The sequence below is a fragment of the Oncorhynchus kisutch genome, linkage group LG13, assembly GCF_002021735.2.
Source record: "Oncorhynchus kisutch isolate 150728-3 linkage group LG13, Okis_V2, whole genome shotgun sequence".
Taxonomy (NCBI): Eukaryota; Metazoa; Chordata; class Actinopteri; order Salmoniformes; family Salmonidae; genus Oncorhynchus; species Oncorhynchus kisutch.
The window spans coordinates 60,925,403-60,939,900 of NC_034186.2; the positions used below are offsets into that span (position 1 = coordinate 60,925,403).

A 14,498-nucleotide genomic window follows, 5' to 3' on the forward strand; every position below is an offset into this window, starting at 1 on the left:
CTTTGCCTTGATGACAGCTCTGCACACTCTTGGCATTCTCTCAACCAGCTTCATGAGGAATGCTTTTCCAACAATCTTGAAGGAGTTCCCATATACGCTGAGCACTTGTTTGCTGCTTTTCCTTCACTCTGCATTCCGACTCATCCCAAACCATCTCAATTTGGTTGATGTCGGGGCATTGTGAAGGCCAGGTCATCTGCACTCCATCACTTCTTGGTAAAATAGCCCTTACTCAGCCTGGTGGTGTGTTGGGTCATTGTTCTGTTGAAAAACAAATGATAGTCCCACTTAGCCCAAACCAGATGGGATGGAATATCGCTGCAGAATGCTGTGGTAGCCAAGCTGGTTAAGGGTGCCTTGAAGTCTAAATAAATCACAGTACCACCAGCAAAGCACCATAACACCTCCTCCATGCTTTACGGTGGGAATTGCACAAGCAGAGATCATCCGTTCACCCACACCTCGTCTCACAAAGACACGGCGGTTGGAACCAAAAATCTCCAATTTGGACTCCAGACCAAAGGACAGATTTCTACCGGTCTAATGTCCATTGCCCGTATTTCTTGGCCCCAGAAAATCTCTTCTTCTTATTTGTGTACTTTAGTAGTGGTTTCTATGTAGCAATTCAGCCATGAAGGTCTGATTCACCCAGTCTCCTCTGAACAGTTGATGTTGAGATGTGTCTGTTACTTGAACTCTGAAGCATTTATTTGGACTGCAATTTCTGAGGCTGGTTACTCAACTGAACTTGTCCTCTGCAGCAGAGGTAACTCTGGGTCTTCCATTCCTGTGACGGTCCTCATGAGAACCAGGTTCATCATAGCGCTTTATGGTTTTTGCGACTGCACTTGAAGTAACTTTCAAAGTTCTTGAAATGTTCCGTATTGACTGACCTTCATGTCTTACAGTGATGATGGACTGTCGTTTCTCTTTGCTATTTGAACTGTTCTTGCCATAATATAGACTTGGTATTTTACCAAATAGGGCTATCTTCTGTATACCACCCCTACCTTGTCACAACACAACTGATTGGCTCAAACGCATTAAGAAGGAAAGAAATTCCACAAATTAACTTTTAAGAAGGCACACCTGTTAATTGAAATGCATTCTAGGTGACTACCTCCTGACGCTGGTTAAGAGAATGCCAAGAGTGTGCAAAGCTGTCATCAAGGCAAAGGGTGGCTATTTGAAGAATCTCAAATATAAAATATATTTTGATTTCTTTAACCATTTTTTTGATTACTAAATTATATGTTATTTCATAGTTTTGATGTCTTCACTACAATGTAGAAAATAGTAAAAGTAAAGAAAAATCCTTGAATGAGTAGGTGTTCTTATACACTACCGGTCAAAAGTTTTAGAAGACTTCTTATTAAACAATTGAACTATTTCCAAGTTATTTCAAGATGTAGTACATTGATTACGTATTATATATTAGCCATGTCCAGAACAGCACTGTCTGGTTGTCCGTTTACTACACAAGACGAGAGTCAGAATGTGGCACTTTGGAGTTGTGTTTGTATGTTAGTGTGATCTTGTAACTCTCCAAGTTATGTTTGGCCACAGGCGCTAGATCATGTGAGTTATGCTACCTCGTAGTGTCTTATGCAATGTCAGAAATGTGAAAAATATGCAAGTCTTGGAGAACAATAGAAGTTGACTCTAAAAAATATATTTATTATTGAAACAAATGTGAGTTGGTATAGCCTAGTCTTCATTGGGTGTTTGTTACAATTACGCAATGGTGTACATATTTATTTTTAGAAGAATACTGAGCATTGCACTTTCTTTTTCTAATCTTGGCACTAGGTTGTAGGCAGTGGTAAGGTTGTATGTATTGTATTGTTAACACTGAATTAGCCATACTCAATTAAAGTGTGAAACTTGTTGGATCTCCTTGCTATTTGTTGCTTTTCTGCTGTTTAAGTAAATATAGACGTGTAGTTTAGAAGTACAAGATATAGTTTATGTTGCCTTTAGTTATTTCAGAAGCATCTGGCCTGGTTACTCTTTTTGATATGTGATTTTACCGTTGATTCACCAGTTTGTCCCTTTTTTACCCAGGTATTTCCATTTTGCACACTACCTACTGTACCAGTCAAACGTTGGACACACCTACTCATTCCATGTTTTTTTTCTTTTCTGTTTTTTTACTATTTTCTATATTATAGAATAATAGTGAAGACATAAAAACTATGAAATAACACATGGAATCATGTAGTAACCAAAAAAGTGTTAAACAAATCTAAATATATTTGATATTCTTCAAAGTATCCACCCTTACACTTTATGATAGCGTTGCACACTTGGCATTCTCTCAACCAGCTTCATGAGGTAGTCACCTGGAATGCATTTCAATTAACAGGTGTGCCTCGTTAAAAGTTCATTTGTGGTATTTCTTTCCTTCTTAATGCGTTTTGAGCCAGTCAATGGACATAGACCGGTGGAAATCTGTCCTTTGGTCTGATGAGTCCAAATTTGAGATTTTTTCCTACCCTCATGTCTTTGTGAGATGCAGAGTATGTGAACGGATGATCCCTGCATATGTGGTTCCCGCCGTGAAGCATAGAGGAGGTGGTGTGATGGTGCTTTGCTGTTGACACTTTCGTGATAACAAATCAATACAAATCAAATGTTATTTGTCACATACACATGGTTAGCAGATGTTAATGCGAGTGTAGCAACATGCTTGTGCTTCTAGTTCCGACCATGCAGTAAGATCTAACAAGTAATCAGTTTCTCTTTGGGTCTTATGAAATGACTGTCTTGTATCTCCATAATAGATGTGCACTGTTTTTGTAAATAAGCTTCTATTTTTTCTTTGATACATACAGTACTGAGTCATTGCGAGCTGAACCACTAGATTGTGGTACTCTTATTATTTAGAATTCAAGGCATCCTTAACCAGCATGGCTAACATAGCATTGTGCAGCGGTATGCCATCCCATTTGGTTTGTGCTTAGTGGGACTATCATTTGTTTTTCAACAGGACAATGAGCCAAAACATACCTCCAGGGTGTGTTTGACCAAGAAGGACAGTGATGGAGTGCTACATCAGATGATCTGGCCTCCAGAATCACCTGACCTCAACCCAATTGAGATGGTTTGGGATGAGTTGGACCGCAGAGTGAAGGAAACGCAGCAAACAAGTGCTCAGCGTATGTGGGAACTTCTTCAAGACTGTTGGAAAGGCATTCCTCATGAAGCTGGTTGAGGGAATGCCAAGCGTGTGCAAAGCTTCATCAAGGCAAAGGCTGGCTACTTTGAAGAATCTAAAATATATGATATATTTTGATTTGTTTAACACTTTTTTGGTTACTACATGATTCCATATGCTTTATTTAATAGTTTTGATCTCTTCAATATTATTTTGCAATGGAGAAAATAGTAAAAAATAAAGAAAAACCCTTGAATGAGTCAAACTTTTGACTGATACTGTATGTATACACATTGTTGTCCATTTATTGATAAATTGCACATATTGTACATTTTAGTAACATTAACTAAAGATGTGAAGTCAATATATTCACAAATAGACAATAAGGCACCAATTTACAAGGCATTTTATTTTTTCCAATCCTATGATGTACAAGGCCCAAATAAAGCTGAATTATTTTATAGCCAGTTCTTAAATATTCCAATCCAGTTTCTCTTTGGGTCTTATAAAATGACTTTTGTATCTCCACAATAGATGTGCACTGTTTTTGGAAATAAGCTTCTATTTTTTTCTTTGATACATACAGTACTGAGTCATTGCCAGCTGGACCACTAGATTGTAGTACTTTATTGTTATATTTCACCTCTTGCTTTAACCCTTGTTTTCATTCTGTTAGTCAGTATTGTGCAATCCTTGAGGTTTCTCTTTCCCTATACAGTACATAATATGTTGAGAGAGAGAAAAAATAGAATAGTAGTAAATGAGAATGTGCAACCATGGACGGAAATTCCACTGTATAAAAATCAGGTGGTTGACACAATCTTAACCTAATCCTGACTTTCCAGGAACTCCATTCGTTGAGACACAATTCATCAGGAGACATTAACTATACATCATCCTGTGTATTCTCATATTTTTTTCCACTTTGGGCAGTACCCTTTTTGGAAAATAACAGATCAGTGAGTGACTACATCAAGTAAAACTTGAATCACAAATCTCGCCAGTTCTTATTTAGATCATGGACACTTCCTGTCCTTACACACAGTCCTCTCTTGAGTTCTAAGCAGACCCCATCAAGCAGATATTCCAGTGTCTCTCTCACAATCGTAGACTTGCTCACTCTCATAACGTCCCCTCCTCCAGCAGACGGTTGAGGCCGGTGCAGATTTTGGTGAGGTTGGGTTTAAAGGGTCCATCGGGGTTGTACAGCTGGGTCAGAAGCTCTGGATCGGAGTAATGGTTGAATACGTGGTTGATGCGACCATGGGATTTGGGTGTGAGGTGGGAGTCGACTAGCTTCAACAGCAGATCTCTGCATCCTGTCAGGATCTCCGACATTACTGTCTTGTCAAAGGTGAATTCCACCTGAACAAGAAGAAGTGGGAAATGGAGATAGGATAACAATGTAATTATGTTGTCATCGTCTTTTATCTGTTTTCATACAGAATGATTGGCCGTTAATGCATAGAGGTCTATGATCGATTAACTCACTGTAACATAGTGTTATGCAAGGTGCCGGCATGTTTACCTCATAGAAGCTGATGGCTGTCATGGCTCCTTGATGCAGCTTCTTCTTGAAGTCCTGGGCCAGACTCAGCTCCTCTGGGCTGAAACGGTTGTGTCTGAACAGCACGCCAATCTTCACTGCTATCTTGATCAGGTCCTTCACCACCTTCTGGGCCTCTGAGCGGTTACCTGAATACTCTTTGGAAACACGGTAGAGTTCGTCTAGGATCTCACTGCTGGTGTCGTCTATGAACATATGGACCACAGACTTGTTGGCCATGTGGCTGAGGATCTTCTTCTGGGCCTGCATGGCCATATCCTTGGAGCTGAATGACTCCATCCTTACCTGGGGGTTGGGAGAGAAAAGTGATCAGGGATGGCTGATTATGTTATTTCTAACTCCTAGCTCAGCCGTGCCACAGGATCTCCCTCAGTTCAGTTTTCTGGGCTTTTTGTTTTAGCATTACAGAGAATCCAACTGAGACATCCAGGGGATGTTCCATGGGTAATACCAGTTGTGGAAAAAGTACTCAATTGTCATACTTGAGTAAAAGTAAAGACACCTTAATAGAAAATGACTCAAGTGAAAGTCACCCAGTAAAATACCACTTGAGTAAAAGTCTAAAAGTATTTGGTTTTAAATGTACTTAAGTACCAAAAGTAAATGTAATTGCTAAAATATACTTAAGTATCAAAAGTAAAAGTATAAATAATTTAAAATTCCTTATTTAAAGCAAACCAGATGGCATAATTTTCTTGTTTTTTTAAATGACGGATAGCCAGGGGCATGGTCCAACACTCCGACATCATTTACAAACAAACCATGTGTTTAGTGAGTCTGCCAACTCGGAGGCGGTAGGGATTACCAGAGATGTTCTCTTGATAAGTGTGAATTAGACAATTTTCCTGCTCTGCTAAGCATTCAAAATGTAACGAGTACTTTTGGTTGTCAGGGAAAATATATGGAGTAAAACATACGTCTTCTTTAGGAATATAGTGAAATAAAAGTTGCCAAATATTAATAGTCAAGTACAGATACCCCAAAAAACTACTTAAGTAGTACTTCAAGTAATTTTACTTGTACTTTACTTTAAGTGCTTTACACCACAGGGTAATACCCACCAAGGCTACAGCCTCACCCCACACCGTGTCCCTGTCAGGGGAGTGAAGATACAGAGAGCTACCCCTCATGGGAGGACTTGAGTGCACCTACATCACGTAAACACACAAAACTGTTGCACCACATACCGTTTAACAGGACTAGTGTCATTGCAGCTTTGTCCTGCAGCTGTGTTGCAGGTTCATTTGATGTAGTCAATATCAAATTAACACAGTAGGTTCCATGGTACACCTATGGAATTGGGCCTAACCTAAATGTAACACACAGTCTAATGCTCAGAAGGTACCACTTTCTAGTATAAGCCTTTATACAAGGATGAAATAGATCATTATTTGTGTATCTTTACATTGTGGCCACATCATTTCGACATTTTCAACATTGTAAAAATAGTTATGAACTATGTATAAAAGGTTACACAATTCCTACCATTGGTTTCTGTTACATGTTGAGAGCATACACAATCATCCTGTGGGGATAATTTCAGGGCTGAATCTCCACTTAAGGCCTGTGTGGACAAGTATCTGAGAGAGGCAGGTAGGCTGAATAGCTCAGGCAGGTTTCTACAAGTGCTCCTAGATTGCATCAGAACAGGGGGAATGGAGCAAGTCATGGTCCTAGACCTATCCTTCACTCTTAGAAAAATGAGTTATTCAGCTATCCCCATAGGAATTATTATTTTTTGGTTACTGGTAGAACCCTTTGGCATTCCATGGAGAACCCTCTGTGGAAAGGGTTCTACATGGAACCCAAAAGGGTTCTACCTGGAAACAAAAATGGTTCTCCGATAGGGACAGTCGAAGAGCCCTTTTAGGTTATAGAAAGCATTTTTTCCCCCCTAAGAGTGTATATTTACTGTCTTGTGGAATCCCCCCTTAGGCAAAATGTCTTACATTGAGGCATCCTTTAAGTGGCAACAAGGCTTTCACACATATGGGTCTTTTTTAAATCGCTTCAGGGCCCCGTATTCACAAAGAGTCTCAGAGTCCTGATCTAGGATCTGTTTAAGCTTTTAGATAGTAATGAAACAGATTATATTGACTGACAGGAAATGGTCCTACGTCAGCACTCCTATTCTGAAAGGCTTTATGAATACGGGTCCAGGTGTGTGTGTACTAGTGCATGCGTGCGTGATCCAAATGATGGTCATCTATCTGACTCACAATTGATGCAGTAAGCAATAAATGCAAATGACTTTTCTGCCAATAAATCAAATGATCCTGACATACTAATAGGCTATGTTCTATAATCAGCAAACACACATCTCCCATATGTCATCCCACTGGGTTTTTATTACATGCGTATCCAGTGTCACATTTCTAATGGTACGCTCCAGTACAAAGCCTCCGCTCTCTGCGGGAACATTCATTAGATGAATTTCCCTTAACGATGATAATGGAAGTGGAACAGCATGATAGCTATTTCAGATTCACTCTCAATCTCATTGCAGTGCAGAAAAGCCCAGTGGGGATTGAGAGACGTGCGCACCCATCAGCCATGTATCCTCCCTGCAGAAATATGGAGCCGCAGCTGGAGACAGCTGGCTTTTTGGCTGGGCTTAAAGGAAAGTTCACTCTTGTTTATTTGACCAGTCTGCTAAGGGTCAGTTGTTTAAAGTATAAATATCATTTTTGGGTTGTCTTCATGCGACAGCCAAGAGTACAATGAAAAACTACTCTCCTGTAATGGACAGCACAGGGCGGGCTGATAATGCTTTTTATGTTTACACAGTTCATGTGGAGTACAGCAACAGCAACAATGACCATGTACACATTTAAAGAGCACTCAAGAAGGTCAATCTGAGTTGCTGTCCATTAGGCTATGGATGGAAGAGCACTAACTTTGCCATTAACAATAGGAAACAATTTTATGAAACCAGACATTACACTTTCAGGAATGGGAAAAGCCAAGCAATGTGGGTCTTCCATGACTCCAGTGTTAGGAGTGCAGGTTGTGTGGATCAAGAAGAGCTGTGCTGACTGACTTGGAGATAGTGATCGCTGATTGGAAGATTATGCGCAGGGGGGCGGGGTGGGAGAGGTAAATATTTAGCATTCCGTAGATGACTGCTGTGTGTTTGTGTGTGTACGCCCAGGTAAATCCTCTGGACTCCCACAGGGCTTAGCAGGGGAATTGTGGAGTCCCTTCCACTTCCCTAGACAGAATGTGACTTTTACTGCTGCTATTACAAAGCACCAGGTCAAGCAGACATGTTCCACTAACACTAGCCCTAAAGGCTTATGTCACCCGCTGCCTGTCACCAGACTTGAGTGATATTATGGGGCAATGAGGCCTCCCAGTTCTTAAAGTGTCTATTCAGAAGGGAGAAATGTTCAGGGTATTTCAGATAGAAATATATCATATAGGATGGGCATGACTTTTAATCATACAAACAGAGAATATATGCAGTTCTACCACCTCGTTGAACACACTCCTGGTGGCATTATCCTGAGCTCAGGTCCAGACCTTTCTTTTCAGTAGAGGACCTCACAAAGTGCGGAACTTTCCAGTTTTTCTCTCAGCATTTAGTTGGTATGGGTTTCTAAATCAGGATATGTCCCGTGTGTGTGCAGGTTCAGCATGTGGCACAATAATGGCCCAAAAACTGGCATCACAAAAGTATTGCTCCATTAAGAATGGTGTTGGACTGAATGCTTGATGTTTGATGCTGGCAGTTTTTCATTCAAAAGTGTTCATACAGTATGATTTTTGTATGTTTTGTCAGTCTTGTAACATTTCTCGAAGTCTTTGAAGAGTTGTTGTTCAAGACTGACACACAACTCTGCTGGCTTATTATTAAGGAAGAGAAACCAGTAGTTGGTTTGTGGTGACCAATTTAGTTTTTACCCCTTAGTCTGTCCAACACTTTGCTGTGTCATTTCCATGTCTTTGTCTTTCGCTCTGACTGGCTCTCTGGCACTCTCAATCCGTGTAGGCTAGTAGACGAAAAGAAAGTCCACAACTTGTTTGATTGTGCAAGCTCCACCAGGCACAGATGGTTTCTCTCCTCAGTTATACAGCTGTCTGTCAGGACTGGGTTCCGTTTGTACCTGTTCCAGCATGACTCTGAGTGTACATACAGTACACGTCTCCCAAGTCCAGTGTAAGTTAGAAAACTATCGAAGAGGAATTCACACATGATCTTATTTGGTCCTTCAGTACCACCTTCCTTCTCACTTTATCCACATAAACTTAAAATGTATTGAAAGATATAACAAAAAAGGACAAGCTCTCTATAATAATAACACAAGTGTTATATTTGCAAGAGTGTATGTTATTTCTGTCAAAGGTAGAGCTATCTGTGCATAGAAAAGACATGGTTGAGTAATCAGATAGAGAAAGCCCTGAGAGTCTTCTTACCTGTGTGTGCCAGAGAGAGTCCCCCCCTCCTTCGTGTCAAACGTCTCAGTCCCCACGGCACGTGGCTCAGGTTGTCAGCATTGAGCACTCGTTAATGGAATCCCTTCATCCTACCAGGTGAAAATAAAATAAAATCCCTCTGTGTCTCATCTATCTGTGCTGCTCGCCACCGTCTCAAGATAAATGTCAGTTGTACTTCCTTGAGGAACTAAATTGCTATGACACACCCCTTAGTGTGTTTCTCTCTCTTTCCTTCTCTCTCTCTCTCTTGTATTTCCCTCAAATTCAAATTCAAACTTTTGTTCCTCTTCAAACTACAGTATCTCTCTCTTGCTTTCCCCCCTCTTCATACTTTATCAGTCTCCCTGTTTCTTTTTGTTTCTCTCTCTCATCCACTCTGTTCGTCTCTCGCTCTCTCTCGCGCTCTCTGTCTCTGTCTATGTCTTTGTTTGTCGCTCACTCTCTCTCTGACTGTCTCTCACTCTCTCTATCTGCTGACAGTGGGCCTCTGCTTGTTCTGACAAGTGAAAACCCCAGAAAGAATTTAGCAATAATCCGGCGTTTGAAAGGGGAGCGGCTTAACCCTTTTTGTGTTCACTATTGCAGGAATGCAGCTTCTGTCAGCAATGGACTCCATGTCACATCTGCTCTCCAGCAATGTATAAATTCATATAGTTCATCTGTTAATCCTAAACCTTTAACATTTCACTGCTTTACTTTTGTCATTGTAATTTTGACCCTGGTGACATAGTAAAGTATGAAGGGATAATACCGTATGGAGTGTATACTGTATACACTGTATTATAACTACATTGGCATGAATGAACAGTATTTGAAAATACTGAGCTCACATTGGTTTGAAATGGAGGGAAGTCAGTGAAAACTGATGAACATATAAGACCTATTTACCAGTTTTGTTTGCATTGGTTGCCATAGATTTTATCTCTCCTTGTGTTGGCTTAGTTTCAATTGATGTTGAATTTGTGAAAAGCAAATAAATAGACATAGGTAGACTGGGGTAATAGTACAGACAGTGCATGGTGAAAATCTACACCTCCCTTGCACATTCTTCACATGTTGCTGCCTTAAAATACTATCTAAAAAGGCATTCAATTAGATTTAAGTGAAATAAAATTCTAAGATATTTCCAAATGAATTCTTTTTTTAAAGAAGAGGCGGGAAAAAAAGATGTCTTGATTGTGTGTCTTCACACCCCAGAGTTAACACTTGGTGGAAGCATCTTTGGCAGTCATTATAGCTGTGAATCATAAGTCTACCAACCTTACACAACTCTTAGGGCAAGGTATATCCATTGTTTTTGTCACAATTGCTCAAGCTCAGTAAATTTGTTTTGGAATCATTGATGGACAAGCATATTTAAGTCAGAACTGACATTGGACCACTCAGAAACACTCAACATTTTGTCATTAACATTTGTGTAATTGTTCCTCTGAAAAGTAAAACTCCCAGGGTTAGGTTTCTATAAGAGTGAGGCAGGTTTTCCTCAATTTTCCCCAAATATTGATCTTGTTTCATCACTGCAACTTCCCAACGGGGTCGGGAGGCGAAGGTTGAGTCATGTGTCCTGCCAAACTGCACTTCTTAACACCCGCGTTTCAGAGGAAACACCATTCAACTGACGACTGAAGTCAGCCTGCAGGCACCTGGGCCCACCACAAGGAGTCCCTAGAGCACAATGAGCCAAGTAACGCCCCCCGGCCACTAGCAAATGTATATTACAGATATCCTAGTCTTGGATCTTTAGTTATAAAGGGGGTGAATTTGATCAATCTCAACAATTCCTACCAAGGGAAGTGTGTTTTGTGTTTACACTGACCACAATTCATACTGACCACTGATTCATACAGGCCTGGCCATTCCCTGATTCAAAAGCACTCTGTTTATCTGTAGGTTTATGTGAACGACATCCAGCTGGACCAAACAGCCTGCTGAGGCTCAACCCATAAAAACATCTCCATCCGATGGGGCTAAGGCCTTTGAGCCAATGATTGTTTTCATGTGTCAGGGTGAGAGGTCAGACCAAGGCCCAGTTGAACTGAAGGGAGAGTCTGAACGGATACAAGCCTACAGAGTGTGCAGTTGGGATTCAAAGACACCTGCACCTTTGTTTATTTTCTCTTTCCTCCGGCAAGAAATTATCTGACTAGAGATAGTGAACTGCAACTGCAAAAGTGGGCCTGTCACCATGGCAACAGACAGGAAATAGGGCTTAAGCGGTTTCCTGACGGCTTCCTCTTAATCATGTAATGACATCTCCCTCAGAAATGTCTACAAGGAGAGTTCAGATGTGTGTGTGTGTGTGTGTGTGTGGTAGGTAGGTCTGTAGCACTCACTAACCCTTAGGTATTCATACCCCTTGACTTGTTCCACATTTTGTTGTTACAGCCTGAATTCAAAATGGATGACATATTTTTTTACCCTTCTACACACAATACTGCATAATGACAAAGTGAAAACATATTTTTAGAAATTTGACAAAGTGAAAACATGTTTTTAGAAATGTTAGCACATTTATTGAAAATGAAATACAGAAATATCTAATTTACATAGACTACCGATCAAAAGTTTGGGGCCACTTATAAATGTCCTTGTTTTTGAAAGAAAGACACACTTTTTTTGCTTATTAAAATAACATAAAATGGATCAGAAATATAGTGTAGACATTGTTAATGTTGTAAATGACTATTGTAGCTGGAAACAGCAGATTTTTTAAATGGAATATCTACATAGGGGTACAGAGGCCCATTATCAGCAACAATCACTCCTGTGTTCCAGGATCACGTTGTGTTAGCTAATCCTAATTATCATTTTAAAAGGCGAATTGATCATTAAACCTGCTGTTCTGATTAAAGAAGCAATAAAACGGGCCTTCTTTAGACTAGTTGAGTATCTAGAGTATCAAATCAAATCAAACTTTATTTGTCACATGCACCGAATACAACAAGTGTAGACTTTACCGTGAAATGCTTACTTACAAACCAACAGTGCAGTTCAAGAAGAAGAAAATATTTACCAAGTGGACTCAAATAAAAATTTATAATAAAAAGTAACAAATAAGAATAACATGGCTATATACAGTGGGCACCGGTACTGAGTCAGTGTGCGGGTGTACAGGCTGGGGGGGGTGTCAATGTAAATTGTCCGGTGGTGATTTTATGAATTGTTCAGCAGTATTATGGCTTGGGGGTAGAAGCTGTTGAGGAGCCTTCTGGTCCTAGACTTGGCGCTCTTGTACGTCTTGCCGTACGGTAGCAGAGAAAACAGTCTATAACTTGGGTGAGTGGAGTCCCTGACAATTTTCTGGGCTTTCCTCTGACAGTGCCTTTTATATAGGACCTGGATGGCAGGAAGCTTGGCCCCAGCGATGTACTGGGCCGTTCGCACTACCTTCTGTAGGGCCTTACGGTCAGATACCGAGCAGTTGCCATACCAGGCGATGATGCAACCGGTCAGGATGCTCTCGATGGTGCAGCTGTAGAACCTTTTGAGGATCTGGGGACCCATGTCAAGTATTTTCAGTCTCCCGAGGGGGAAAAGGTTTTGTTGTGCCCTCTTCACGACGATCTTGGAATGTTTGGACCATGATAGTTCGTTGGTGAAGTGGAGACCAAGGAACTTGAAACTCTCGACCCACTCCAGTACAAGCACGTCGATGTTAATGGGGGCCTGTTCGGCCCGCCTTTTCCTGTAGTCCACAATCAGCTCCTTTGTCTTGCTCACATAGAGGGAGAGGTTGTTGTCCTGGCACCACACTGCCAGTTCTCTGACCTCCTCACTATAGGCCGTCTCATCGTTGTCGGTGATCAGGCCCACCACTGTTGTGTCGTCAGCAAACTTAATGATGGTGTTGGAGTCGTGTTTGGCCACGCAGTCGTGGATGAACAGGGAATACAGGAGGGGACTAAGTACACACACCTGAGGGGCCCCAGTGTTAAGGATCAGTGTGGCAGACGAGTTGTTGCCTACTCTTACCACCTGTGGGGTGGCCCGTCAGGAAGTCCAGGATCCAGTTGCAAAGGGAGGTGTTTATTCCCAGAGTCCTTAGCTTAGTGATGAGCTTCGTGGGCATTATGGTGTTGACCGCTGAGCTCTAGTCATTGAACATCATTCTCACATAGGTGTTCCTTTTGTCCGGGTGAGAAAGGGCAGTGTGGAGTGCGATTGAGATTGCGTCATCTGTGGATCTGTTGGGGTGGTATGCGAATTGGAGTGGGTCTAGGGTGTCCGGGAGGATGCTGTTGATGTGAGCCATGACCTGCCTTTCAAAGCACTTCATGGCTACCGACGTGAGTGCCACGGGGCGATAATCATTTAGGCAGGTTACCTTCGCTTCCTTGGGCACAGGGACTATGGTGGTCTACTTGAATGTGAATGTTGACCTGTTTTAACTTCTTGTGACCCTCAAACGGATCCGGGAGCGTAATCATCGCCTCAAACTAATTAGCATAACGCAGCGGACATAAATCTTCCTAGAAAATCTTCCTATTCATGAAAATCACAAATGAAATATATTGAGACACAGCTTAGCCTTTTGTTAATCACACTGTCATCTCAGATTTTCAAAATATGCTTTACAGCCAACGCTAGACAAGCTTTTGTGTAAGTTTATCATGGCATAATGCTATGCTAGGCTCTGCTAGCGGCAGGCAACATTTTCACGAAAATAAGAAAAGCAATCAAATTAAATCATTTACCTTTGAAGAACTTCGGATGTTTTCACTCAGGAGACTCCCAGTTAGATAGCAAATGTTCCTTTTTTCCAAAAATATTATTTTTGTAGGCGAAATAGCTCCCGTTTGTTCTTCACATTTGGCTGAGAAATCGACCGGAAAATGCAGTCACTACAACGCCAAACTTTTTTCCAAATTAGCTCCATAATATCGACAGAAACATGGCAAACGTTGTTTAGAATCAATCCTCAAGGTGTTTTTCACATATCTATTCGATAATATATCCGTTGGGACAATTGGTTTCTCACATTAGAAGCGATTGGAATAATGGCTACCTCTGTACTTTACGCAAGATTTTCTGCGGGAGCCATCATGTGTCCACTTGCTCAATGTGGTCCCTTACGGCTATTCTTCAACATATGCGTACCCTTCCTGCTGTCTCATGCTGACATGACCCTCCAGCATGACAATGCCACCAGCCATACTGCCCGTTCTGTGCGTGATTTCCTGCAAGACAGGAATGTCAGTGTTCTGCCATGGCCAGCGAAGAGCCCGGATCTCAATCCTGTTGAGCATGTCTGGGACCTGTTGGATTGGAGGGTGAGGGTGAGGCCCATTCCCCCCAGAAATGTCCAGAAACTTGCAAGTGTCTTAGTGGAAGAGTGGG

The 14,498-nt window shown here is 41.3% G+C and overlaps 1 protein-coding gene across 1 annotated transcript; it reads right to left on the bottom strand.

Annotated features, from left to right (window-relative positions):
• Positions 1 to 3,435: 3,435 nt before the first annotated feature.
• LOC109902012 (tumor necrosis factor alpha-induced protein 8-like protein 2) lies at positions 3,436 to 9,666 on the bottom strand. The gene is made up of 3 exons (XM_020498061.2): positions 9,141 to 9,666; positions 4,686 to 5,009; positions 3,436 to 4,522 (listed from the first exon to the last, which is right to left on the bottom strand). The coding sequence occupies exons 2-3, from the start codon at positions 5,001 to 5,003 to the stop codon at positions 4,280 to 4,282; spliced, it is 561 nt and encodes a 186-aa protein (XP_020353650.1). The 5' UTR covers positions 5,004 to 5,009; positions 9,141 to 9,666; the 3' UTR covers positions 3,436 to 4,279.
• Positions 9,667 to 14,498: the final 4,832 nt, after the last annotated feature.

Bases quoted from the DNA above. Each gene is read 5' to 3' on its own strand.
- LOC109902012 (XM_020498061.2), bottom strand. From the start codon at position 5,003: ATGGAGTCATTCAGCTCCAAGGATATGGCCATGCAGGCCCAGAAGAAG. The intron at 4,523-4,685 runs GTAAACATGCCG...CTTCTTGTTCAG, and splicing joins CAGCCATCAGCTTCTATGAG to GTGGAATTCACCTTTGACAA.